This window comes from Cygnus olor, chromosome 1 (genome assembly GCF_009769625.2).
Source record: "Cygnus olor isolate bCygOlo1 chromosome 1, bCygOlo1.pri.v2, whole genome shotgun sequence".
Classification (NCBI taxonomy): Eukaryota; Metazoa; Chordata; class Aves; order Anseriformes; family Anatidae; genus Cygnus; species Cygnus olor.
The window spans coordinates 131768072-131792937 of record NC_049169.1 but is presented as its reverse complement, the minus strand read 5'-3'; the positions used below and the strand labels follow the sequence as shown (position 1 = coordinate 131792937).

General features: G+C 38.5%; 2 protein-coding genes across 6 annotated transcripts in view; both read left to right on the top strand.

Annotated features, from left to right (window-relative positions):
* Positions 1–12674, top strand: part of WWC3 (WWC family member 3) — a 100753-nt gene extending 88079 nt beyond the window's left edge. For 2 of the 4 annotated variants that reach the window (XM_040533940.1, XM_040533931.1), the window contains exons 16-23: positions 2939–3106; positions 3843–3994; positions 4451–4610; positions 5803–5967; positions 6944–7036; positions 8052–8282; positions 8602–8729; positions 10126–12674. In XM_040533940.1, coding sequence (XP_040389874.1) covers positions 2939–3106; positions 3843–3994; positions 4451–4610; positions 5803–5967; positions 6944–7036; positions 8052–8282; positions 8602–8729; positions 10126–10192 — 1164 coding nt within the window. In that variant the 3' untranslated portion in view covers positions 10193–12674. Of the gene's footprint in view, positions 1–2938; positions 3107–3842; positions 3995–4450; positions 4611–5802; positions 5968–6943; positions 7037–8051; positions 8283–8601; positions 8734–10125 lie in introns of those variants that run through there. The other 2 variants (XM_040533947.1, XM_040533922.1) reach the window with 2 other exon arrangements.
* A 3362-nt stretch (positions 12675–16036) lies between these two features.
* Positions 16037–24866, top strand: part of CLCN4 (chloride voltage-gated channel 4) — a 44183-nt gene continuing 35353 nt past the window's right edge. The window contains exons 1-2 of one of the 2 annotated variants that reach the window (XM_040533893.1): positions 16046–16145; positions 18511–18620. In XM_040533893.1, coding sequence (XP_040389827.1) covers positions 18605–18620 — 16 coding nt within the window. In that variant the 5' untranslated portion in view covers positions 16046–16145; positions 18511–18604. Of the gene's footprint in view, positions 16146–18510; positions 18621–24866 lie in introns of both variants that reach the window. The other variant, XM_040533902.1, reaches the window with a different exon arrangement.

The window sequence follows — 24866 nt, the reverse complement described above, 5'->3', positions numbered from 1 at the left end:
AATCTTAATTTTGTTGCAGGGTAATAGTGATCCAGGTAAACTTCTGTTATTTTATTTTAAGCTGTTTGAGGCATCTAATATAGATGCATTCAAATAGGTATAACATTGTTTAAATAGGTTACAGATTAACTGTGTTAACTTTAGATGTGTTAAATGTCAACTTTAATTATTTTCAAATATAAATACGCTTAAATTAATCTGCATTGGGTCTGATATTTTGAAGTCATTGGGCAGGCATTTTAGTGAGGGGTTTGAACGGGCTAGTTAATTTTTTTAAAGCCTGTAGACATAGTTAAGAGGTACAGGCAGCTCAGTGTCATCCTAGACAGCGGATAAGAGGTGTTTATTTGAACAAAACTGGTCAAGAATGCATGTTTGTTAGTCTACCTTTCAAACTAGATAGTATGTTAGATAAACAGTGGCCTTAATGTTGACAGAAGTAGACCCAAGGGCTTGTCTGCAGCTGGATGTTTGGTCATTTTTACTGCTGCAACCTAATTAAGGAGAAAGCATCTCAAGAATGGGCTGGATATATTGGTATAAAATGCTTCATATTGGTATAGCCTGTTCCTCTGAGAGGCTAAATAGCCATTTCAGTGTAAAGCATCTTTATATTGACACAAGCGCATCTAAGTTTAGGATGATTTTATTTTAACTGCTATTACTGGATTAGTAAAAAATGATAGGCTTTCAGATTGTTTGTAGGATTTTTTTTTTATTCCTTTATAATCTCAGTGTACTTTTGTCAGAAATATCTGTCTACAGTAGTAGGTAACATATACTTAAGGATAAGGTAACAATACCACTCAAAAAGAGAAACAGTGCCATGCACCTTCAGGTATGCGCATTGAAGTCTATATTTAAATATGCTGATTGTTGCCCTCTTGCTGTAAGTTGAAAAATAAACATATTATTGAATTAAGAAGTCATCTCTTTGGAACTGCTGTGATGGCCTCTGTAATTGTCTTTCAAAATCTCTTTCCACAATTTTTTCTGTTTGATTGAATATTTTTGAAGTTCTTGATGACCAATTTCTTTTAATTAGATTATGCCAATATATGGCTTTCCTAAATGCAGGGGCCAGGCTGCCAATATATAGCTTACCTAAATGCAGGGGTCAGGCTGGAGTGTATCCTGAGTTAAACAAATGACTATATAACAGGGAAGAAATAAAAATGAAGAAATATTCTGGCAAGTAGTTCTAAACTTCACTTACATAGGGAAGTAAATCTACTGAACTCATGTGTCTTTCAGTTCCCTCAACCCACATACGCTCTGCCTTGATGAAAGATCCTACTGGTTTACTATAGCTTTTCAAACCTGGTTCTTTAAGTTGATGTATTACTTCCCTAGTGGCCTCATCAATGTTGAGATAAGGGAGTTGTTATTTTCCATGATTAGCATATATTGCTCATGTTAAAACTTCAAAGAAATGTGATTGCCTTTTCTTGCAATAACATGGCTTTGCAGTTTCACGCCATTTCTGATCTTTTATGGCCTTGACCAACCTGTTACTCCCCATGTCTTAATTGGAACTCTTCTTCAGTGTAATATTTGTCGTTTAGCATTTTGTCTTTTTATTTTAGAACATATGTCTTATTTTTCAACACCATGTAAAATTCTCATAAATTTTACAGTCCCCCTGTTAGACATCACCAAGAGATTTGTAAATGCTTTTACTGTTCTGCTATCCAAGCTGTTAGCAAATACATCAGAACAGGTACATGACAGGCCCATCTTGGCTTCCTCCTTGTTATAAGCAAGCTCCAAATCTTAAGGTGGAGATAAAATATTTATTAGTCCTATCAGTACTAATCGCCATCAAAACCAATTAATAATTATTTTCTACCCAAGTAGTAATTTACTTTGTAGCAATGACTTCTTTGGCATGCCTTTTTAGCTGATGAAGAAATATGGTGTATAGGGCAGTGCGAGACATCTTAGAAGTTGAAGGATGTTTTTGTTCAACGTTTGTAACAGAGGAAAACAGATTTTCCCTTTACCGCCCCCCAAAACAAACCCAGCATTTTTTAAACGTTATCCAACTCTGATATAAAAGTGTGTGTTAGATGTTTTTCATATACTGTGTCAGAAGTAGTAGATATCTAGTAGACATCTCTGTTTTATATAATAAAGGAAAGGTATTTCTGTTTAGAGCATCCAGTAAGCTGACATAAAATGACATTCTTAATAATACGCAGTGTCCCAATATGCCATTCTGTCGTTAGTCTCAAAAACTCCTTTCCATCGTTGTTCTTTATACACCTGTTTAAACAGAGCTGCAGGGAACATTCATTTAGGTCAACACAGCTCAGAAATTTCTTATGTGAATACCGTTTGATATAGCAGGCTTACTTTAAAGTTGGGAATTCTTTTTAGTGGGAAGCCTCAATTTATTGTAAGGATAGCTTGGAAAGTGGAAAAATGAGATTATGGTCTGCTTGATTAACTTACCATGTAAACAGGGAAAAACATTGTTTTATATGACATGTTTTCCCCCTTTGGAGGATGCCTTTGATGACTAGGAAACTGAAAGATATCTCAGAATGTAGTTCTGTCAAAGGAAAATAGATTAACTAAAGTAATATTGTTTTAATAATACTAATTTAAGTAACTGTAGAAATCAGATAAGTAATTGAGAGTTTTTAAAATAAAATATTAAGAAATGACAGTGTTAGCAGTCATACCTACATCAGTCATAGTAATTTTGCTTTTCAGTTTCAAGAAATGTAATATCCTCTCTGATCCTTTCACGTAGTAAGCAAGAGACAAGAAATTCAGTATCTTAGACAACATATATATTTTTTTCACATTATAAATGCATTTATAAAAGCCTTTTTTTTTCCCCATTATAAATGAGATACTCCTTAAATGACAAGATGTCTATCCTGCTGTGTGTGTTTATCTTACCGTGGTGAATGCTTTTTGTTGTTTACAGGGTATTGCTCAGATAAACCTGAGTGATTTGGAGAGTTCTGGTGAGATGCAGCTTCACTGGTATTCTGTTCAGATCTTCACTGGTTCAGACCCCCAGAGAGCAAAGAACAAAAACCAGTGTGAAGAAAATATTCCCCGGTCTTCTGGAAATGTTACTACAGTTAAAACGGTATGGATCTGAAAAAGTGATTTGTTTACTTCATTTGACCTGTTGGGTGGTTGGTTGCTTTTGATCTTATTTCGGATACAGTTTGTTTGTGAGGCGCAGAGAGGATGATACCTTAATTGAACTCTTGTAGCAAGAACTGGATTTTGAAAGAATAAATAAAAACTATGTCCGGACAGGTGCTTGAAATAGTACTGTATATGTTTGTATGCACACCTCCAGTTCAACTTACTAAAACTCATCAAAAAAATCCACCACTACACTGGAGGAGGTTGCCAAGAAAGGTTGTGCAGTTTCCATCCTTGAAGGTTTTTCAGCATGCCTCTGAGCCCTGGGCAACCTGGTATGACTCTGAAGCTGTCCCCGCTTTGAGCAGGATGTCGGACTAGGTGACTTTCAGAGGTCTCTTCTCACCTAATGTACTGGGTGATGCTCCACTGCGTGTTAAAGTCACCCAATCCACAAGTGGCTTTGACTCAGCTTTTTGGATTCTGAACTGCTGTGTGATGTAACTGTAAAGCATTCACTTTCCGTGTCTGTGTTCGCTTTCTAACATTTTCTTTTAGAAGTTGCATTCATGGGACACCAAGTACTTCTTGATTATTGAGATTCAGGACAGACTTTAATTTTTTTAGGAACATACAAGGACTGTGGTTTTATTTTGTTTTCTCTGAATACTATACATTGAATACAAAGGCTTGTTCAAACGGATTTGTCTGAAGTCTAGTTTACCTTCTAGGATGCAGTGACAGCCCTGTTAGCCAGGACCACTGCCCAGCTGGAAGCAGTTGAGAGAGAGTTGGCAGAAGAGAGAGTGAAACTGGAGTATACTGAGGAGGAAATCCTGGAGATGGAAAGGAAGGAAGATCAGGCAGAAGCTATATCAGAACGGTAAAAATAGTAGCTCAAATACCTCATCAAACAGCCAAGTAATATTTACACTGTAATTATGGTCTGAAATACAGCAGGAGAAAGAGCAGATCCTTATGTTGAGATCTGTTCCCTGTTAGTGTTATGGGTATAAAATTGTTTTATCATGTGATGATGTGCAAACAGGAAAAAGCTTCATTTGAATAGCTAGCTGAGCTTATAGGACTCGGAATTTGGGGAGTGGGAAAACATTTCTTTTGGATCAAACACAAGCTTCGTTAGGGAGGCAACTGTAATTTGCTTGTCTGTGCATCTGCAGAAATGCAAGTGGGATGTGTTCTCCCTTTGTAAATTTTGTATTTCTGTTGCAGAAATAATACTCTAAAATGGTAAACTGACCTGGATAATGAAATATACAAATAGAATTCATAACTTTTTTTTAATACCTACAAAATCCTTGTAATGTTCTAACTTCAGGAGTTGGCAAGCAGAATCTGTTGACAGTGGATGCAGTAATTGCACCCAGACTAGTCCTCCTTATCCGGAGCCATTTTGCGGGGATTCGTTAGCTGGACACATGTTTGCAACTCAAGCAGGCCAGTACAGTTCTGGAAAAATCCAGCCTCCACCACTAAAGGTAATGAGAAGAGACATTGCAGTACGGAAACTGCCACAATGCCTGGCGCACACAGTGTGTGTTACTGCTGCTTGTTGAGTTTGAGTCCAAATTGATCGGGAGAGAAAAGAATCAGAAATGACATTAGCAACCCTATATGAGTACTGTCGTGATGACAGTGATATGCCTTTTGAGTTGTTAAAAATGTCCTCTTTAGGACTGTTTTTTTTTTTTGTTCACTTGCTAGTAATTTCTGAACAGAACTATTTTTTTTATGTCAAAAGGCAAGCTATTTTTACTGCTGCTTTTATCTAATTGTAAATATGCGGTTGTATAAATGTCTGTATTGACTTGAAATCATAACAAAAAAGATCGTGATCTAATTCCAGTGCTCTTAGAAATTAGAATTGTCGAAGGAATTGTGAAGAAAGAAGCTTAATGTTTTAAGACTTCATTGCTCTTTCAGTGTTAAAAATAAATACAGCTGAAATTTTCATAACAACATGCTGGAACTGAGGTATTTAAAATCTTTCAAATTCAAGATATGAGACATTGGAAATAATCCTGACAAGCTGAAATCAAGATGCTTCCATTGAAGTAAAGGAACACTTTTGTGTTGCCTTTAGGGAATAGTCTACTTCCTATTTAGGAATAAGTTATCTTAGAAGTTTTGATGCTATGGTAGAGTAGCATTTTTTTTCTATATTTCCAAATATTTTAGTGTTCTTGTGTCACCGTTTCAACTGTCTTTCAGTTCCCTTTCATTAAGTTTCTTCTCCTCATTTGAATTCCTGCAGTTTTAAGGTTGCTTCTTGTTTCAGAGTCAGCTTGCTTTTGGAAATGTGGCTAAGTTTTCTCCTGTTGAGGCTGGGAAATCAGGTGGTAGCTTGATTAATGCCCAATTGCTAAGGGTGAATGCAGTCTTTGTGCTCTGCAGCTATGATTCATGTTATAACTGCATCTTATAATTGTTACTGTTCTAGGAAAGGCTTCTGAAAAGTAATCTTATAATTTTGAATGACCAGGTTTAAAAACTGCTAAAAATGAAGTGATTCATCTTCCATTCTCAAGGCTCATTAAAACTTTAGCCTAACTAACAAAGCAAGTTGTTTACTTTTGATATGGTTGAAATGTCTGTCTGGTTTTGATGAGAGAGAGAAAATAAGGAATAATTTAAATCAAGTAAAATAAAATTCCTTCATTGTAATTTTAGGTGGATAAGGAAACTAACACTGAGGATCTGTTTCCTGAAGAAGTTGCTATTCTTCCAAAAGAGAGAACTAGCCGCAGGCCACGGGGTTCTGCTTTTGTTCGCAGTAGCACTATTGTTCGTTCCCAGACCTTCTCGCCTGGAGCACGAAGTCAATATGTTTGCAGAGTGAGTAAGGCGTTAAAAGAAGTTGCGGGGAGAGGCCTCCACACAAGTATTTTCTGTATTTTTGATAATTTCTTCTTAAAACCTGAATTATAAGAACTATATACTATTTTTTGATACTAATGAATAATCTTTCATTGAATTTAAATGTTGCATAGGGGAAGAAGTCCCCTGGTTCTTTATCTTTCTAAGAGTTTAAACCTGAATTTTTTTAAAATTAAAATTTAAGAACCTACAATAACTTGAATCTTAAACTTCTTTACTTAGCAATCTTAGATGTTGGGCTAGAGTGATTAATTATATGGAGGTCCAACACTGCCTAATGAGGTGTATGAACAGTGAGCTTAGAAGCCTTGTTTAACTTCCGGGTACATAAAAGCTGGATAAAGGGGGACTGAATGCATAATCCTGCGGTTATTGCATAAATATTCTTAGGACTTTTTTGCTGCTGTTGTGAATGTCAGTCATAGGATGCTCATTACAGTGGTATGCGGGGTTCCTGGGTGCACTGGTACAAGTAATTGAGAATCAGCACAATAATTCCAAACTCGCGTTGAGTAATTGCTATGTTCAACTGCAAAAGGCTTATATGCAGTTGTCTCCCAGCATCGCAGATCAATATATTGGTACTGATTTTGCGATATTGGTGGAATGCACACAGCTTTAGTTGTACTCTTTCATAAGGTGTTGAGAGCTTGAGTTCGAATATGCCACAGTGACTTTTAAGCCAAGAGTCTCCTGGTTTTTGCTCTGTTGTTTACGTTGCATGCGGTGCATCTATGGACCACATCAGATTTTCAATAAGAGCACTATTATATATCATTTTTTATAAATAGCTAAAGGAAAATTTGTGATTTCATTTGCTTAAAACAACACAATTTCATTTTTTAAAATAATAAATCTCAAAAGTAAAAGAAAAAATAAAAAAATCGGAATGTAGATGTAAACAACCTTTATTTTCCATATCTTTTCTACTCAGCTGTATCGCAGTGACAGTGACAGCTCAACTCTGCCAAGGAAGTCACCTTTTGTCCGGAATACCTTGGAGAGGCGTACTCTACGGTATAAGCAGGTATAACTAGGAAACTTTTTTTCACTTAAGTTGCTAGAACAGTGGCACTTGTAGACATCTAAAGCTTAGGTATAAACGTACACTGTGATGTTTTTAGGAAATGTATGAGTGTTCTGTTATGTAATTAGTGTGAGGGGTTTTGTTTCTTTTTTTATTTTTTAAGCTGAAAGACACAGAGAAGTGAAATACTGTTGTGAACAATTGCTGAGGAAAAAACAAGGTGTGGCAGACGACAACTAGCCACTGGATTTTTATTGATTTAGATGTAAACTTTGTTAAATTTTTAAAATGTAGTTTATGATGCATGGTGCAGGCCTGCAGAAATGTGTACGAATGGTGGGAAAACATCTTGCTCCACTCCCATGCAGCCTACAAACAGTAATATTTGAGGCCTAAGTGTTTGAGGAATAAATAGGTTAAGTTCTCCTTTCTCTTCACACCCTGCAGAACAGGTGGGTAGAGAAGGGCAGGTAAGGAGTTAATACCGTGTAGATAAATGTCATATGGTTCAGCCTGGTAAGCAGAAGTTAATTTCTTGCTGATGTATGTAAGTAGACCAGCATGCCTCCCATTTTGATTCGGAACGTATCTAAAAGCCAATATTGAATAAATTTCTTTAAGGGAAATGTGTTGCTCCATACACTGTTTTCTAGCATCGTGATTCAGTTATGAGTTCTTCATGTTATATCCCTTTTATTATCATCATCACGTAAGAGTTCAGTTCATAAACTTAAATTAGTTAATTATTTATAAGCCAAGAGTAGACTGTAAAGGAATGTAGTAAAAAGCATTAATTGAAAAAAGATGTGTTTTTGTACAGAAAACCCTTGCAGCTAGTTAACCTTTCGCTATGGGGTATAAATAACCTCTCTAAAACTTTGTGTCCAAAAAACCACTTTATGTGTGGAGTACATAAGTAAAATGTATGCCCCGTGTAGCTAAAAATAGGCTAGTATACCACGTACCATGTTGAGAATAACATTCTGTGCATTTTATTTGAATCCAAATAATTCAGCAGTCCTGCAGATCTTCTTTGGCTGAGCTTATGGCAAGAACGTCCTTAGACCTGGAGCTGGATCTCCAGGCATCCAGAACTAGACAGAGACAGCTGAATGAGGAGATATGCGTCTTAAGAGAGTTGAGACAGCGTCTGGAAGATGCTCAACTCAGAGGGCAGACAGATCTACCCCACTGGGTCCTTCGGGATGAGCGATTCCGAAATTTATTGAAGGAAGCAGAGAGGCAGGTAAGCTAACATTAGATGAGTACTCAACATTTTCAGAAACTTCTCGTTTCAAAACTTTTTGCTTGTAGAAAGATCTCTAAAGAGCTGTTTTTACAAAATCTCAAATAACTAGAGTTGCTTCTATATACATTAAGAAATTAAACAATAATGTCAGTCTCCTGCATTTGTAGTTCTTGGATGGTATTAGTTATTTCAGATAATATACTGGTGTGGTTTTACTGTGATGAGTGGTAACAATCCACCATTTTAACCTGGGTATTCTTGTGTTTTATTTATTCAGATGATAACTTTTGGCATTATATTTTTTAATCATTTTCAGACAAGACAGACCAAATTTGAACATCACCAAGAACAAGCAGCTGAAAAGATGCTAAAGAAAGCATCAAAAGAAATATACCAGTTGCGTGGGCAAAACCAGAAGGAGCCTATTCAGGTGCAGACTTTTAGGTAAGTGTTAATGTGTACTGAATTAGCATAGCAGCCATTCATTACAGAGGTTAAAGCTCTCTGAAACATTTAGCTAAAATACTGTGTGTCTTGTATATAACCAGTAATTTTTAACCTCATACTGATTTGGGCTTGAGTTTCCTTTGAATTACTTGTAGTGCAAAGAGGCAGAGATAGGGTAAAGTTGTAGTACTACAATTGTAAAACACGTGAGGAAAAAAATTCAAGTGCACACAACATACCTTAGGTGATTCTTTCAACTTAGCCTAGTTAATGTTAAGTTCAGATGATTTATCAGGTATTCAGTGTTAGCCTGTAGGCCTAAATTGTTTGGTGTAGTACATATACGTTACTAGGAACACCCTCTCCCTGAAAATTACTCAGTAATATTCCAGCTTTCTCTTAAGCCTCTTCTTTGTGTTTTATTTCCTGTTTCATCTGTGTTTGCATAATATGTGTCCTCTCTTAGCTTTAGCTTGTGTACAGGTGCCATTGATAATGGGCATTTCACAGGAAGACTTTATTACTTTAGCATTATTTTTTTTCCAATTTTTTTTAGTAGATGACATTAGGAGTAAGGAATGAAGAAATATTAGTGCAATGTAGCTGTGGGGGAAAACTCCGCTACAATTTTATATTCTACTGTCAGTGTTCCGATTTTTAGAACTTGTTTGCAGGGCATACTTAAATAAAATGCAAAAGTTGTCCATCCTTTAATGAATTATGTTGGAAAGGGAAAGGTCTTCCTCACAGATGTGAAGAGGAAATAAGAGGAATAAAAATTTTAGTGTTGCTTTTACATCTTGTATTTCTGTTAATAAAACAGGATTCATTTGCTTTGGCTACTGACATATAAAATTATGTGGGGAATTGATGAGATGAGAGAGATGCAGTAAAATGAAGCAAATGATAACTTGCTTGTTTAAATTCTTGCCCCTTGTATGCACACATCCATTTCTTACAACAGGTAAAGAATATTGCTTCTCAATAAAGAAGCAAAAAGATGAAACTGCCATCAGTTTTGTTGTTGTAGGGACAATAGAAAAATGTAGAAGGTGAACTTTGCATTGCAGAGAGGACTTACGCAGGGCTAGTCTTGTGAAACCTTTTTACAGTGAACTATAATTGATGTCCAATAAGTTGTATAAAGCTGCCACCTAAATTTTCAAAAACAGTTGTTGTGTTCAAGGGAGTGCCTCCAAAAGCATGCAGTGAGTAGTTGTAAGTTTCTCGTACTCAAGTAAACTCACCGTTAAGTGTGTAAGTAACAAATAATAACCACTAACCAGAGTAAGAAAAATGATGTTCTTGCAGGGGTGTGGGATATATTTGATTATATTTTATTTGAGGCATATATTTGATTGACTTTCTTTGCATCTTTTTTTTTTGGTCACAGAGAGAAGATAGCATTTTTTACAAGACCAAGGATTAACATACCTCCTCTGCCAGCTGATGATGTATGACATGTTGCATTGTAAACATGAAGTATTTATCGCTTTTATTTTAATGAAGTTATTAGATTAGCCAAGTTTCTTTAAAAAAAAAAAGTGCAAAAGCTAATATACACGTTTTGTAAAAAATAAAAAAAGTAAAAAAAGTAAAAGTAAACAAAACCATATATATAAATATATATACATATATATATTTTATAATAGCGACTGCAACAAGGCTTGGTTTTTCCTTGTTGTGAAATTGACATCTCTGAAGACAACTTATTTTATAAAAGATCGACTATCCTGTTAAGAGCGTGTACAGTTTTTATGCTGTTTTATTTGACTTAAAGGCTGGAAGACAGAAACAAAGTGAGTTCAGGCAAATTCACTGTAGTGTAATTTATTTATAGTGCCTTTTTTCCTTGAAGGAAAATACCTACTTTAAGATGTATTTTAAGACTGAAATTTTGTTCTTCAGTATTTGTCATACAGTAGAATGGAACCATTGAGCTGGTTTTGTTTCTGATACCTGAAATGAAAATACTGTGTTCTAAAATTGTCACTTTTTTCAGCTTTATTATCTGTAGCTTATTATGTACATTGTATCCTTTAGCACTGTCTGTGTTATAGCAAAATATTATCACCTGCAATGTGTTTAACACTGATTAGAAGTGATGTTAAACATTGCAGAATTCATTTGCATGTTCTTACTGTGCACTAATAGATTGTTTTCATTTCAGTTTTGTCTAAAATATCTTTATATTCTTAACTAGATTCTCAATTTAAACGGAGGAAGGAAAAGGGTGACAGGTCTTTGTTTTTCTGTTTAAGGGAAAGGTAGTTAAAAGAGCACTGTGAGCTAGTTGTGTGGAAAAACTGCTAAAGGAATATAGCAACTTCTACAGTTTTAAAGATTCTGATCTGATTCAGGAAAACACGTGCTAATTTCAGAAAGCAGCTACAATAAGTAAGGGTGCTTAAGCACATGTTAATCCTAATGGATTTGCTTTGAGGTTACTACATGTGAGTTCTGTTGTACAGTGACACTTTCCAGAAAGGAGGTGTATAATTCTGGAAGATATAGCTCACTTGATTGCTAGTTGGACCAGCAGAAATCTGGTAAGAAATAATTTTCTTGTAACCATTCATTGTAATGAAAGACTGTCACCCTAAATTCCCGAGAATGCCAGTTTTGTGTCCTTGCATCCTGCAAGTATGTAAAAATACTTCTTTACTAAGCTACTATAATAGTTTCTCATATTTTTCTAATTATACCTACACAGAGAGGTGCCCAACACAAGACTAACTTTGCGAATTGCTGGAATTGCTTAGAAAGATGATCATGCTGTCTTTTCATTATGCCCAGGTCAAATTGGCTCCAAATTTTTGTGTGTCAGGAAACCAAAGCAACAGTCAGAAACTAAACAAACTTATCAAAACCTCTGACCAATGGGAATATTTTCAAATATTTTGTAAGTCATCTATGTGAGTTTCAAGAGCTTATACGCTGTTAGTTTGTCAAAGATCAGGAACACCTGAAAGTAAAACTGAATTGCTTTTATTTGTCCAGGCTGAGACCAAAAATAATGGAGGGGGCGGGGTGGGGGCTGTTAAATCTAAACGGTTAATCAACAAGGATGATTAGCAAAGACATCTAAGTTTAAGCTACTACAGGCCTGGTATAGCCTATAATCATTACAGACATCAAGTGATTTGGTGGTGTAGCAATACATACGAAATTAAAGTATGTTCAGCGTTTATCACACTAACCATCCTGAAGTCTCTCTTTTTGCCAGTTAAGCTTTGGTGGGTGTATATTGGGTTCCTTGGGCTGAACTAGAGCTATTCAGAAACTATGCAGATAAAAACCAAGTAAATCATGTAAGAAATTGCTAGTGCTTGGGTAAAAGTCTAGGGACAGCAAGCTTTCAAGTGCTTGTTACTTGAAAAGATCAGTTGGTCAGAATTTCACGTCTCATGTTCAGTGGAGACCCTTACATAGTAGTATTTATCCAAAGTTACCATGTGGTGATACCAGAAATACTTGCTGTGTACTAAGAATAGACAACACTGTGTTTTCATGAGGGTGTTCCAATCCTGGAAGAGCTTGCCCAGAGAGGTTATGATCTCTGCCCGTGGAGGTGTTGAGGATTTGACTGGGCATGGCCCAGAGCAGCCTGGTTGTGTTAGACCCGCTATGAGCAGGGGCTGCGATAGGGACCTCACTTCCACCCTAAATTGTTCTGTGACTGTGTAACATAGGGGCAATGTCTGGTGGCTTACCTCTTAGGGGGCTCAGCTGGTGTTTTTAATTAGTGACTGCTTGGAGACATTGTCAGTTTATCTTGTGAGTCCGTGATTCTGACTGCTGTAATGAGTTCTGTCTTGATGTGGTAATGAGTTATCATAGTCAGTATTCATCTCTCTCGTTTTTGTGACAGTTCTGTATGATTGTGTCATTTTTGTATTATTTGAAAGTATTTCTTCTACAAAATAAAATAATTTGCCATAAACAGAAAGAGTTTTGTTTAATGTCACAGAAGAAGACGTTGTTTCAGTGGTTTATATTTGTCGCATTGATGATGCTTTCATGAAGAAATTTTATATTTGGTATAACAGTGAATGTAATGAATTTTCAAATAAAGAAAAAAGAGGAAATCTGTGAAGTCAGGGATTCTAGAGAGGTTGCACTGAAGACCTGAAATGGATACGGAGTGTAAGGAATGGCAGGTATGTTCTCCCACGTGCTTACTGCTCATGATAAGCTGACAGCTGTATCTGAGGCTCCTAGCTGAATATTCCAGGAATTCACGAGTAGCTCCTTATGACACATTGAACTACATTTTTTTTTTCTAGCAGAAGTTTGTACTTTGTAGATTAGTATTTGAAATAAGTTGACAGTGTTATTTCTGTAGTATCTTATTTATGACCAATCCCAAGCTGGAAACCATTGGAAAAAATACAAGTTAATGTTAGTAGGCTGAACTTTACTGCTGCTTTCACAAAGGAAATGTTAGACCTTAATATTTATAGAAAGGCCATTTTTTGGTTTCTCTATGCAACCCTAAGCTGCAGGAGCACAGGCAAAATTGTAGTACTGACACTTGACACCTTTCTCTGTCCAGTATTCGCAAGGCGTTAAGGGTATGACACGGTTTAGGTTATTTTTAAAATGGTCTGCTTGAAATAGTCATTTGGAATACCAACTGTCTCGCTACCATCAGGATCAACAACAAAAGCTATAATGGGTATGTTGGTATGAATTTTCTGATATAAAAATGAAATCTTATACGTGTTTCTTGCTGTGATTCTTGTAAGCACTTTACAAGACTTCAAGGTAAGTGTATAAAAAGAGCAAATGTTTTTTTAGGAATTGGATGAACTACGTATTTTGCATCCATTCTCAGCAGAATGCAAATCTAAAATTTGAATTATGTTTTTAGTGTGGAGGAAGGTATTTTACTGCTTGTATTGAATCCAATCTCCTTTTTAACTATAGAGTCATAGGTCTATGAGAGGAGGAAAAATATATTTACAGAGAGACTTAAGAAACTACAGGTTAGCAAAAGCAAGAACAGTCTTTTCTAAAACATGATGTGAATAGTATTTTCTTTCCTCTGAGACTGCTTGATTGACCAAGTATAAGTGAAAGAAAATACCAAAGAGTCAAATCGAATTGATTTTGTAATCTATGTATAAAAGTGATTTGCTTGTACTGTGGAAAATCTCAATATTCTTGGGAATTAAAAGCTGCTTAGAAGCTGTTACTGGTTTCTTATAACTTCTTAAAATCTCTCAAATTTGAACATATCTAGCTTATAGAATCACATTTTCTACAGTGAATCAGGTATTCTGTCCCTTTAGTGTGTTTGCAGCTGGATCATCCAACTAAAAAATAGACATTCAGGAAGAGACTCAGTGAGTTCACCTGTGGTAATAGACGAGAAAATTAGGAAGTGAATTTAGGAAAGTCTGTCCGGGAAGAAATGGGAGATTGAAAGCCTTGTGCTTGTTTTCTTAGAGCACAGAATTGCTATCCTGTGTTTAGGATGTGGTACTTGCATTCTGTTAATGTGTCTTATGGCACAAAAGTTTCCAGGTATAGATGGTTGTGTCTGACTGATTCAATTCAAACTGCTTGCTGTTTTCCTTACTTCTGCTTCATAGAGCAATTAAGGAAAATTGCAGATACTTTATCAAGAAACTAAATTAAATACTCTGTGTTGGTTTAACTTCCTCCACAGAATTCAATTGGCATATCAATATTGATTTTAATGGGCTCAAAGAACAGACGCTGGCAAGAAGTTAGGCCTTTCCTCCTATCACTTTTCCTCACTTTACTGATGTGGTTATGGTAGGTCTGCAGCTATCAGTGATTCATGAACGATAGGGAAATGTGATCTGCGCTACTGTGTACAAAGGGCATAATCAAATCTCTTTCCTAAAGGCATGCTCCTTGCTCCAGAAAAGTGTAGGAATTGCAGGTGAAGCAAGTTAAGTGCTCAGATTTCATAATAAAATTGAAAATGTGCAACTTCTGTTTGGGGAATCCATATCAGAAATAAGGGGTACTGGAGCTTCCTTTGGTTTATAGACAAGATTTGGAGGAGCTGTGTAGCCATTCTGAAAAGGTTTTGTACCAACTCTGTACCAACTAGCTTGCTTTGTTGGGCTGAGCTGTCTGCTTAGAGCATCCAAAAAAATTTGTCCAAACACACTGGGACAAAAAGGTCTTCCAAACCGTGCTCTGTGGCCTTTGAAGTTGGTGGAAGCCACGCATGCGCCTTCAATGACTCCTAGATATTTTCATGTGTACCTGCACAAGATCTCCATCTACCTAGCTGTTGTGCTTGCTTAGTAATACAAAACACAACTTGCATACCCTTAAGGGTAAAAACCAGTCTGCACCATGTTCAAATAAGAGACAGTAAGCAGTGTAAGGTGAATGTCTTGAAATAAAGCATAGCATTGCATGCGCACAAACTTGCTTATTTGTATACTGTCTTAACAAAGAACAGTTATAACCGCTGTGCTGCAGAGCATGATCCTAGTGGGGCATAGGAAATCTGTACAATCAACTTTTGAAATTACTATTTTGTTGTAGAATTTGAATATATTGTACAGTATAACAAAAATGTGTGTATATATATGGTTCTGAGCTGCAATGCACAGTTAAACAAAATGTGAAAGTCGAGATAATTGCTTTATTATAATATTTGATGGAAAAAAGAAGTAGAAGTTTCGAAAAAGGAAAACTAGGCTTGCAAATAGGAGATCTTTCAAGCATTAGCAGTTGCATTGAAGAAAAGGCAGAAGGCTGTAAATGAGGTTATTTAATGGATGAATGGGGTAGAGAATGAGGAAGCAAAGGTAACAGAGGAACGGAACCTTTGAGGTAATCTTGCAAAGCTCAAATACGACCCAGAAGTTGGAGGGAAGTCAATCTGGATAAGCTTGAAGTGGAATACTGGGAGAAGGAAAAATGCAAGGGATGGTGAAATTGTGGTTTGTCTCACTTCCAAGCTGCTGTGATTACATATTTCATAAAGATTAAAGAAGATAATTATGACACCTGGGCGCTGCTGCAGAGTAGGTAGGAATAAATCTTAATTCGCACACAGTACACTTACAGTGCTTTTTTCTCTTGAAAAAATGTGATTGTTATTGCTGTTGCAACAAAATCCATAAACTCTTCTTTAAAAAAAATAAAAGGCTCAGGTGAGGGGGGGTGAAAAGGTACCAGGTGATCTAATGCCCACAGAAATATGTGAGGAAGGATAAAGAAGCTTGCAGTTTAATCCTGCAGGATTACAGACCAGTCTCGTTCCAGCCCCGTCTCCTATCAGAAATCCTATAGACGGAGGATGCAGTCACATGATTGTTACTGCTTCCTCCCCATGACATCATTGCTTTGCAGCCATACCACCAAAGAAAGGATGCTATTAAAATCTTTGGGTCTGGGCTAAATGATGTTGCATTGCAGGTAAGCAACATTAATTCTTCGAAAAATTAGTATGCCAGCTGCTCGTGTGCTGCCGTCCTGGAGCTGCAGCTCTGTTAGGCAGAGTTTTTGCTAGAAAAGAAAGCAGAACGGTTTCTCTGCAAGCAGAGGGTTTGCAGGTGCAGAGCCTGCTTGCTGGCTCTGTGCTGGTCTTCCGGCTGACATCCCCAGCAGAAAGGCTGCCAGCTGGAGCTTTAAAGCTGAAGAAGGCCCTTTGTCCCTGCATTTTGCTATGGCTCCTTCATTCGTCTGCTGAACTCTATTTGCGTGAGCAGCCACCATCATCCAGCCCTGTGGAGAGAGAGAGCAGCAATACTGTTTTGGTTGCATTCCCTGTTTTGTGGGATTTTTGGTTTTGCTTCGCTTTGTTTTTAACGCTGCATGCCTAAAGAAAGTTATTACAGAGAGAGATGTGTCTAAGCTTTAAAAGGAATGAGGATTAACTTGTTTAGGGGGTTAACAGATGTATTTGGGGAAAGAGGCTTTTCCTTTTTTAATTTTTGCTGACGTGGTTTGAAAGTACCTAGTCTAGCAGGTTTCCCGCATAATTTGCTGTAGCGTAGGATAGGTTTTGTTTGTCATCCAAAATAAACATGAAAAATTATTCTCCCAAAAAGACAGAGGAGATGACAGGCAGATTTTTACTTCTTACACGAACTGCCAATCCTTGAAAGGCTGAAAAATCCTCGCTAAATGGATTTTTTGGACAGTGGGTATTTATGTAGCAAAGTCCAAAGTCTGTTTTCTTTTCCTGGTGTGGGAGTTTAATTATGCACTCCATAAAACTAAAGGAAGACATATTTTCAGATTAAAAACGTTGACTCTTCTGTGGCTTTTTTAATTTTGGCTTGATTTTTTTTTAAATATATTTTAGGTTTTTATTTGCAGTACATTATTACTCTTCTTAGTTTAATACAAATGCTAGAGTGAAAGAAGCTAAATTAATTTTTGAGCTTATACTAGTCAGAAAAGTAAAAATACATTTTTTCCCCCATTTTTTTTTAAGTATTCTGATAAATATTTTGCGCCTTTGTCAGAGAATGGAGGATGACTCAGCTGCAGCTTCATCAGGCAGATAGTCAGGTGACTTTTCATTCCTAGTACGCAGGAAGTTTTCTTATTTGTCAAAATCCCGTTCTTTGTTCAAATATTTTTTCCCACTATTGAAAAATCTGAGAATTGGGCATGTCTAGGATCTCTGTATGCACACCCACTCATGGAGATTTTGGATCTCCTGTGGTGAAGTTAACTAGGCTGTATGCCTTAGTTACTCCTGTGGTCTGAAGTGATGATATATGCAGTCATATCAGGATCAGAAAACATGGAAGAAAAAAAAAATGTAGAACCAAAACAACAACTAAACAAAACCAAAGCCAGCAGCACTAATGAAGTATTGAAAACAATAAAGTAAGAAAGGACAACAGTTTTTCAAAATGGAAAGCTTTAAATTTTTTTTTTCAGCCAAACCTCTGTTTTTACATGATCTTGGTTCAAAAGCAATACAGATACAAACCTGTCATTTTATGAGATCACAGTGAAGACTATATCTTGATGGCACTAGTGCTGTTTCCTCTTTTAAGTTCCTCTGAAGCATCAGAAGTCTTGTGTCAATTCTTCCTACCTAGCACTTGGAGTACACCAAGCTCCTCTCTTGCTCACTGTGCTGCAGGGACTTGGTTCTTTGCCCATGTGAAGGACACACCAGGGCTGCCACACACAGATTCTACAGGCACAATATGTTTTTTTTTTTCCCCAGCCTAGATCATATTTGAGTCCTAGACTCCTGATTTGAGTCAGGTGTTTTTCATGCAGCAAAAGATGTGATACCAGCCTAAATGCATGCTGGAGCAACTCAGAAATGGAGGATTTGAGTCCTTTAACGCCTATTTAGTGTAAAATTGTGACCCTGGAAATATCACCGACTGGAGGGCTGTGCTCACCTGGGCAGGGTGCATTTCACTCAGGGCACCTGCCCCATCTGGTTTCTGGTGGTGCCCATCTCCCTGCTGAGGGACGTAGCGGCCCGGGCCTTTTAAACCAGGACTGGAGGAGGTCCCAGGGATGGTGTTGAATGGTCTGCCTGCAGAAAACAGGCAGGGAAACAGGGACAGGTTGTAGACTAGGAGTCTAATGTGTTTCTCAGCATATATGCATACATACACTAAAGGTAATGGATTTACTCAGATTTCTTCCTTTCTAGCCCAGAAGAAGCAAAAATCACACATGACCCACAGTTGATGCTAAAAGAGAAATGCTGGCAGGGTGACTGTAGGTTGCTATTCCTAAAGCACTTCTAACATGCTGCACTAGAAAATTATCACAAGGGAACGCCTTTCCTTTCTTGCAGGTGGGGGAACTTGTGGGTATGAAGTCACCTTTCTGTAAATGCACAGCTGACCAGCATCAATTGCAGCAATGCCAACCAGTGCCCTCAGAAAAACATGACCCTCCATCTGTGTGAGTGACTCACTGCCTCTACTCAAATCATGAGAAGTGACACAGTAGAACAGATTATTGGCTTTTCTACTGCAGGTTTATCAGCTTTATTTCAAGCTGAGGGCTCAAAAAGGTTTTTAGTGCGAGGTGCATGTAATGCTGCTAAACGCACCATTTAAGGGGAGAGCCTTTTAGCGCAACTCTCTTCTCTCTGAATATATATATTTTTTTCCTGAAATCCATGTTTTTCCTCTTAATGCTATAATTTTCTGACTGAGGAGACAAAAGCAGCGCTGCAGACCAAAACTTGGTGCTGCAAAGCTTGCCAGTATGTGCCACAAACAGGAAAGCTGTACAGCACCCCTGACCCTTCAGCTCTGTTTTTGAGTTCTGTGGCAGCAAATCAGCTGCTCCAAGAGGAAAACTCACCCTGTTTTGTGAGCAATGGGACTAGAGGAAAAGCAAGAAAAAAAGCTATGCATGCTGCTACGCTGGTAGCCTGATTTCCAGTTCTCCTCCCTCTTGAAATTTCGTTTCTTACCAAAGATGCTGAAGGATTTCTGAATTTTATCTAATCAAACCTTGTTGTCTTCAAGAAGTAAAGGCATGCTGGGTTCTTGAAGGCCCATGGGGCTCATCTGCTGGTGGGGTGTCAGCAGAGGGGCATCCTTTAATAAAGCTGTCTCAACTTGGTTTGTGAAAGGTGGACCACAGCCAACAGTGTTTCACTTGTGCTGTTTCCACAGCCTCAAGATCAATGTTAGCGACTACATTTTTTGGAGGGACTGTTCAGGCTTGCTCAAAATAACATAGAGAAGTGCATTTAGCATTTTTTTCTTAATATGGAGCCCATTTTGAGCTATGTGAGTGCGAAAATTCCACTTGGCAATAGTGGGGAAAGAGCTGGGCTTCCCCCCCCCCCCCCCCCCGGCCTTCTGACATAACCAAGCACCTGAACTAATTTTGGTCAAACTTTCCAAGAAACCTCGTGTGGAGACCAGACACCTGATATTTCATACTGAAAGGAATTTGCTTCCAAAGGGAGACCTGCTCTGGGAGGGAGCAGAGGGCAGGCTAGGTGCACAGGCCTCCTGCTACTGGGGAGAAGCGCTGTTGCCCAGAGGTCTCCTGAGAGAAGAAAGTGTCAGGCCTTTCACCCCGTGGCTGCTGTGCCCCCCATCAAAGGGTCTGGATGCCCTGGCCATTTGTCATTAGCTCCAACCCTGCCGTGGGGCACATGGGGTGCCCAGGCCTCCAAGCAGGCTGTGCTGCCCTATGCAACAGCCCCCCTTGCCATGCCTCACCTCGCCTCACCTGCCCTGTGTTCCCAGCCAGCACCAGTATTGCTGCTGTGCTCGCGCCCTTTGCACGTGTGGTGGTTGAGGGCGAATGTTTGGAGACTGTGGTTCCGTCTGGACGAGCCTTTGTGCCTTCAATTTTCCACCACTTATCCCAAATGTTCCCCCCGTGCCTTCCAGGCCCTCTCCCCTGTGATCTACTGCCCTGTGTTTTTTGAGCTCTGCTGCGGCTTCATAATTTTTTCCGTAGAGGTTACTCAGGGTAAAGCTACACTTCAAAGATTGACTCTATTTAGCTTGCCCACACTATCATAGCAGGAAAATCCTTAATGTGTGGTGATGGGGCCATACAGTAACATGTTGCAGTATTTTAAAGTCATGTTCCAAATACTGCAGCCAGTCTGCTCTTGTGCTGTGGGAGATGGCAGGCTTGTGCAGTATTATTTACACGTATACAGGGGCTGAGCCATTAATCCTTGCATTATAAGGGAAAGATTTGCCAATTTCATCATCCCTCTGTACTTTCCCAATATAACTTCTCTCTGCTTTTTTTTTGGTGCCATATTATGTTTCCAAAAAGGCCTGTGACTAGGTTCAGCATTTTCTTATTTTTGAGGAGGCAATACCTCGGTCTGGTCCAAGGCTACTTCAATGTTTTTTAAACACCGTTGTTAAGGCAGAAGGTCAATAGATCATCTTATTCGGTCTGAGGCTTTTAAGATGAATAGTCTTAAATTGTCCATGGATATTTGTAAACCTGCAGAAAACTGCCCATTTAACTTGCCAGTGATTAAGTCTGCTTTTGCTGTAAACATCTTCCTTGTACAATCATCACCCAGCAGCATCTTACTTTTTGTTTAGTGGAATGTTTTGTAACTGTTTACCTCCTTCTACATCTGATAGAGTGCAATGTCACATTGCTGTTTCTAGGTTGTCTTCTAGGCAGCAGGGGGTGAAGTGGAATCGTATCCATCCTGCTCGGCCTTCTTGGCTGCAGGCTAAGAAAAATGTATTCTCTCACAGCTCCTCAAAAGGCATATGTCCCTGATCATCTCACTGTATTTCTCATTCATCTTCTTCAAGGTGACCTCATAATAATAGTGCTTGCTGGCTTTCTGTGCTATCAGACCTATTTTCTCCTGCCAGACAGTCCTGAAGGCCTGTAGTGTGACTGTGCTCTGCTCTGGGATCTATTTCCTGCAGCGCGGGCCCTCAGTCTTGTCCTCTTACAGCTCTTCCTGAACACTGACTCCTTCAGCTTGCTATGCAAGCATCAGTGACCTCCTGATTACCTGGGTTCAAGGCCTAAGTAGGGAGTGCTCGGTTTCTGTCTCTGTCACTAGATCTAAATCCCTTGGGATGGAGGGTACATGGCTGTTGGCAGAGCACCCAGCTCTCAAGATGAGATGCCTGTGTTTGACAGGTCACATTGAGCAGTCTGTGGCAAGAAGTGTTAATGTCCATGAGACTGGGGCACCATGCTTGGCTTCTTTGGGCATTCAGTACTAGGAACAGTCAATAAAGATAGCAAGACCATGAAGAGTGGCAAATCATCTATCAATGCAAAGGAGTTTTGTGATGACTGTCATTTGGTAAACCAGTAAGACTGCATTGTTCATAACCAAAGTCCCAGAGATTTTCACAGTCCCCACTCTTTGTGCAGTGCATGCTGTAATATCACATAATATCAGCAGAGCTAACCACACGAAGCATTCAAATCAGTAGTGCGTTCAGTTCTGATGGAGTCTGGATTTAACAGGCCTTGAATCATTTCAAAAGCATCATGTCTGCAGTAGGACTCTCCCTGCTTTCTATGTATGTATGTATATTGGTACCAGAGCATAGAAAAGTCATGAGATACACTGTATTCTGCTTTAATGTGTTGGCTAACTCACGCCACATTTGGAAGAGATGGAATAGATGATGCTTTAGATGCCCAGGAAAAGTCACTCCAAACAAATAAAAGTTGAGGAACTTGCAGTAGGCCTTTAGGCTTCTGCTTTCTCCCACCAGCCTCTTGGCAGATCCACTTCTTCCTTAGGCTACAGCAGAGGAACTGAGAGAAGAATGCTTTGCTGTTTGCATAGTTATGTTCCACATAGCCAGCCCCACACTACTGTCTTCACAGAAAACAGCGTAAAGATGAAAGTGTGTAGGTGAATGTTCATCTGCTAGAAATATCTGAAGTGTTGAAGTAATTCAGTAAGTGTGATCTCTTGAAAGTAACTTGAAACTTGCTGGAATTGCATTAAAACATACTGCCTGCCCCAGTGCAATGTGTCCAATTAAAACAGAAAACAGGATGGGGAGAATGTAGCATGGAACTAGCATGTCTAGTAGCTATAGGCAAGGGCCAAGACTTTTCCTTTGATGACTGTTCAGCTAGTTGTTTCCCATCGGTATACTTTTCAACTTCTTTGAACCATGGGATGTTTTGGTCTGTGCTTGCCATGTCAAATATATTTCAGATCAAATCAGTCAGTCAACATATCTACAATATCAGTTCACTGATACAGCTCTTCTAGCTGTGACTTTTACATTTGTGCATGCTGTAATAGTGCTGTAAAGGTCAGAGGTTGTCAGCATTTCCATTATAAATGTAATTTATCATTCTTCCACAAAACTTAGCACTAAGCTGCAGTGTAATCATACAGCTGGTCTGAATCACAAGAAAACGAGTTTACTCACTGCGAGACCTGCAGAAATGACCTTAAATATGATAATACTACTTTTTGGTTCTTTTTTTTTTTTAAAAAAAAAAAAGGCAAGCAAACAGCAGAAGAGACCTACAGTTCACATAGTACCTACTGTGCTTGTTGGCATGCGCCAGCCCATCAGGCAGCTAGCTCACTGCATTTTCACCCTGGCTTCTGTAGGCTGTCTGCACTAACCTCTTCATTGCTTTCTTTGCATAGGAGGCTTCTGTGATCACTTAAAAATTATCTGGCTTCTTACATCATCAAGCCTCATGGTCTAATCTTTGAACTTGTGCTTGTGATCCTTACTTCCAACTCCTCTCATGCAACACCTCACAAGTTTGTAGAGCAGCGTCCCTTTCTTTCCGGCTATGTAGTATTGTGCACCAAACGCAACTAACTGGGAGATTTGGGATTGGGTATCAGGTTGACCTGGTCCAATGCTTCTGGAAGATACCTAGGCTTATGTGGCAGCCAGGAGAGCCTCTGTCAAGAGGCACAATTGCCAGTCTAGCACTGTGGCCTCCCTTGATTTGTGAATCAATCCCTGCCAGGACCTTGCCCCATCTACAGGACCGCAGTAATCTGACATGGGTCTAAATCGAGGGAAATCTGCTAACTGGGCTCCAAGGAGGAAGCCTCTGAGAACAGAAGACACTTGGTTCAGTCAGACTTCTTTGTCTGGCTTTTAGCAAGAATTAGTTTTACAGTTGGTAAAGCAGAGTTTTGACAAAAATGTCCAGCTGTAGATATACTAAGCTATTCAGTAAAAATGATAGCTGAAGAATGAGAGCTCTTTCCATACTGAAGCATGGGGAATGAAATGGCAGATGAAATTTTAAGTTGATAAAGGCAAAATAATGGGGGAAATGACCTGAAGAGACTACAGAATGATAGGCTCCTGACTCTCATGGAACATATCCTGGAGTTATAGCAGATTGCTCAATGAAAATGTTGGATGCATGCCCTAAGGAAAACAAATGGAATGCCAGGAATTATTAGAAAAGAATAGGGGACTAAGCAGGAAATGTTTGCCATTACACAAATTGTTTCATCAGCATCTGGAAAAGCAGTGGAAAGGACAGGAAGGACATCTAAGTCAGAACAACAAAGGGACAAAATACATGTCACACAGTTAGTCAGCAGCATAACAAGATCGGACACTTTTCAGTGTATGTAAGTTTTGTTGGAGTATTCAAATTTCTTAGATATTCAGGTGTTAGGAGTGGCTAAGAGTTGCATTTGTTACTGGTTCTGTATGCAATGGTGTTGCATTATTTTTGTTTGAATTGGTAGCGTTGGACTCATTTGATGAGACATGGATGTCTACTTCTGACATCTCTGTAAGCAGTGAACAGAAATTGTCGCTTCTAGGGGACAGACTGCCACATTACAATGTAGGTGTCTCAAATATATCAGATGAATCACCTCTGAATAGAGTTTCTCTCTCCTCATCAGCTATGAAAAGAGTCTAGATTCTAGCATCCAGAGTCTAGAACAGATTTCTAATGCTAGATGAGATAACCTGTGCCATGAATGCTCATACTTTTGCCATCATCAGAGTGGATTGCTGCAGTACACCTGGCTACAGTCCATGTTTGGATGACATTCATTTGCCCTTAACATGAGTGTATTAAATTAAAATATCTATAACCAAATTGTTAGTGTAATGCTCTAGTTCTACTGGCAGAACTGGAAGCATCTTTGCAAGCACCTCTAGAGGGCAATTTAGCTATCCTGAAAGAAACTTTGGAGATTGTTTCAGATGCCTAAGTAAGGTGAGATAAATAATTGCAAAATAAAGAAAGTGATACTTCTGGTGCTAGCACAAAAGATGACAACTCTATACTACTCAGTTCAAAAGTGCTGTAGCCAGATTTTATTTACTAGAAGTGGGTTTTGCATAATCTGATATCACATCTCCACTTACAAAAGTGTATTACCTAGAGTCAAGTTTCAGGCTGATAATCATCCAGCTAGCTACAATTTCTAGGTATTAGAACACTATCTGGAATTCAAAGTTTATTTGTTTCCTAAGTCTTCCATGGCCCTGTGGTCTCTAGCACTTTTGTCTCCTTGGACATGCTGTGCAGCACGTATTTCAGGGGTAGGTTCAGGCTGAGATTGTAATTATCTTACATACTTGTGGTTTGGCCTGGTATTATCCATCATAAAACTGTCATGTGCTGGGCATTGACAACATACTTAAAAATCTATTTTTTATGTGATATAACTAGCATGTTGGGTAATTTTCTTGTAGCGTTAAGGAGAAC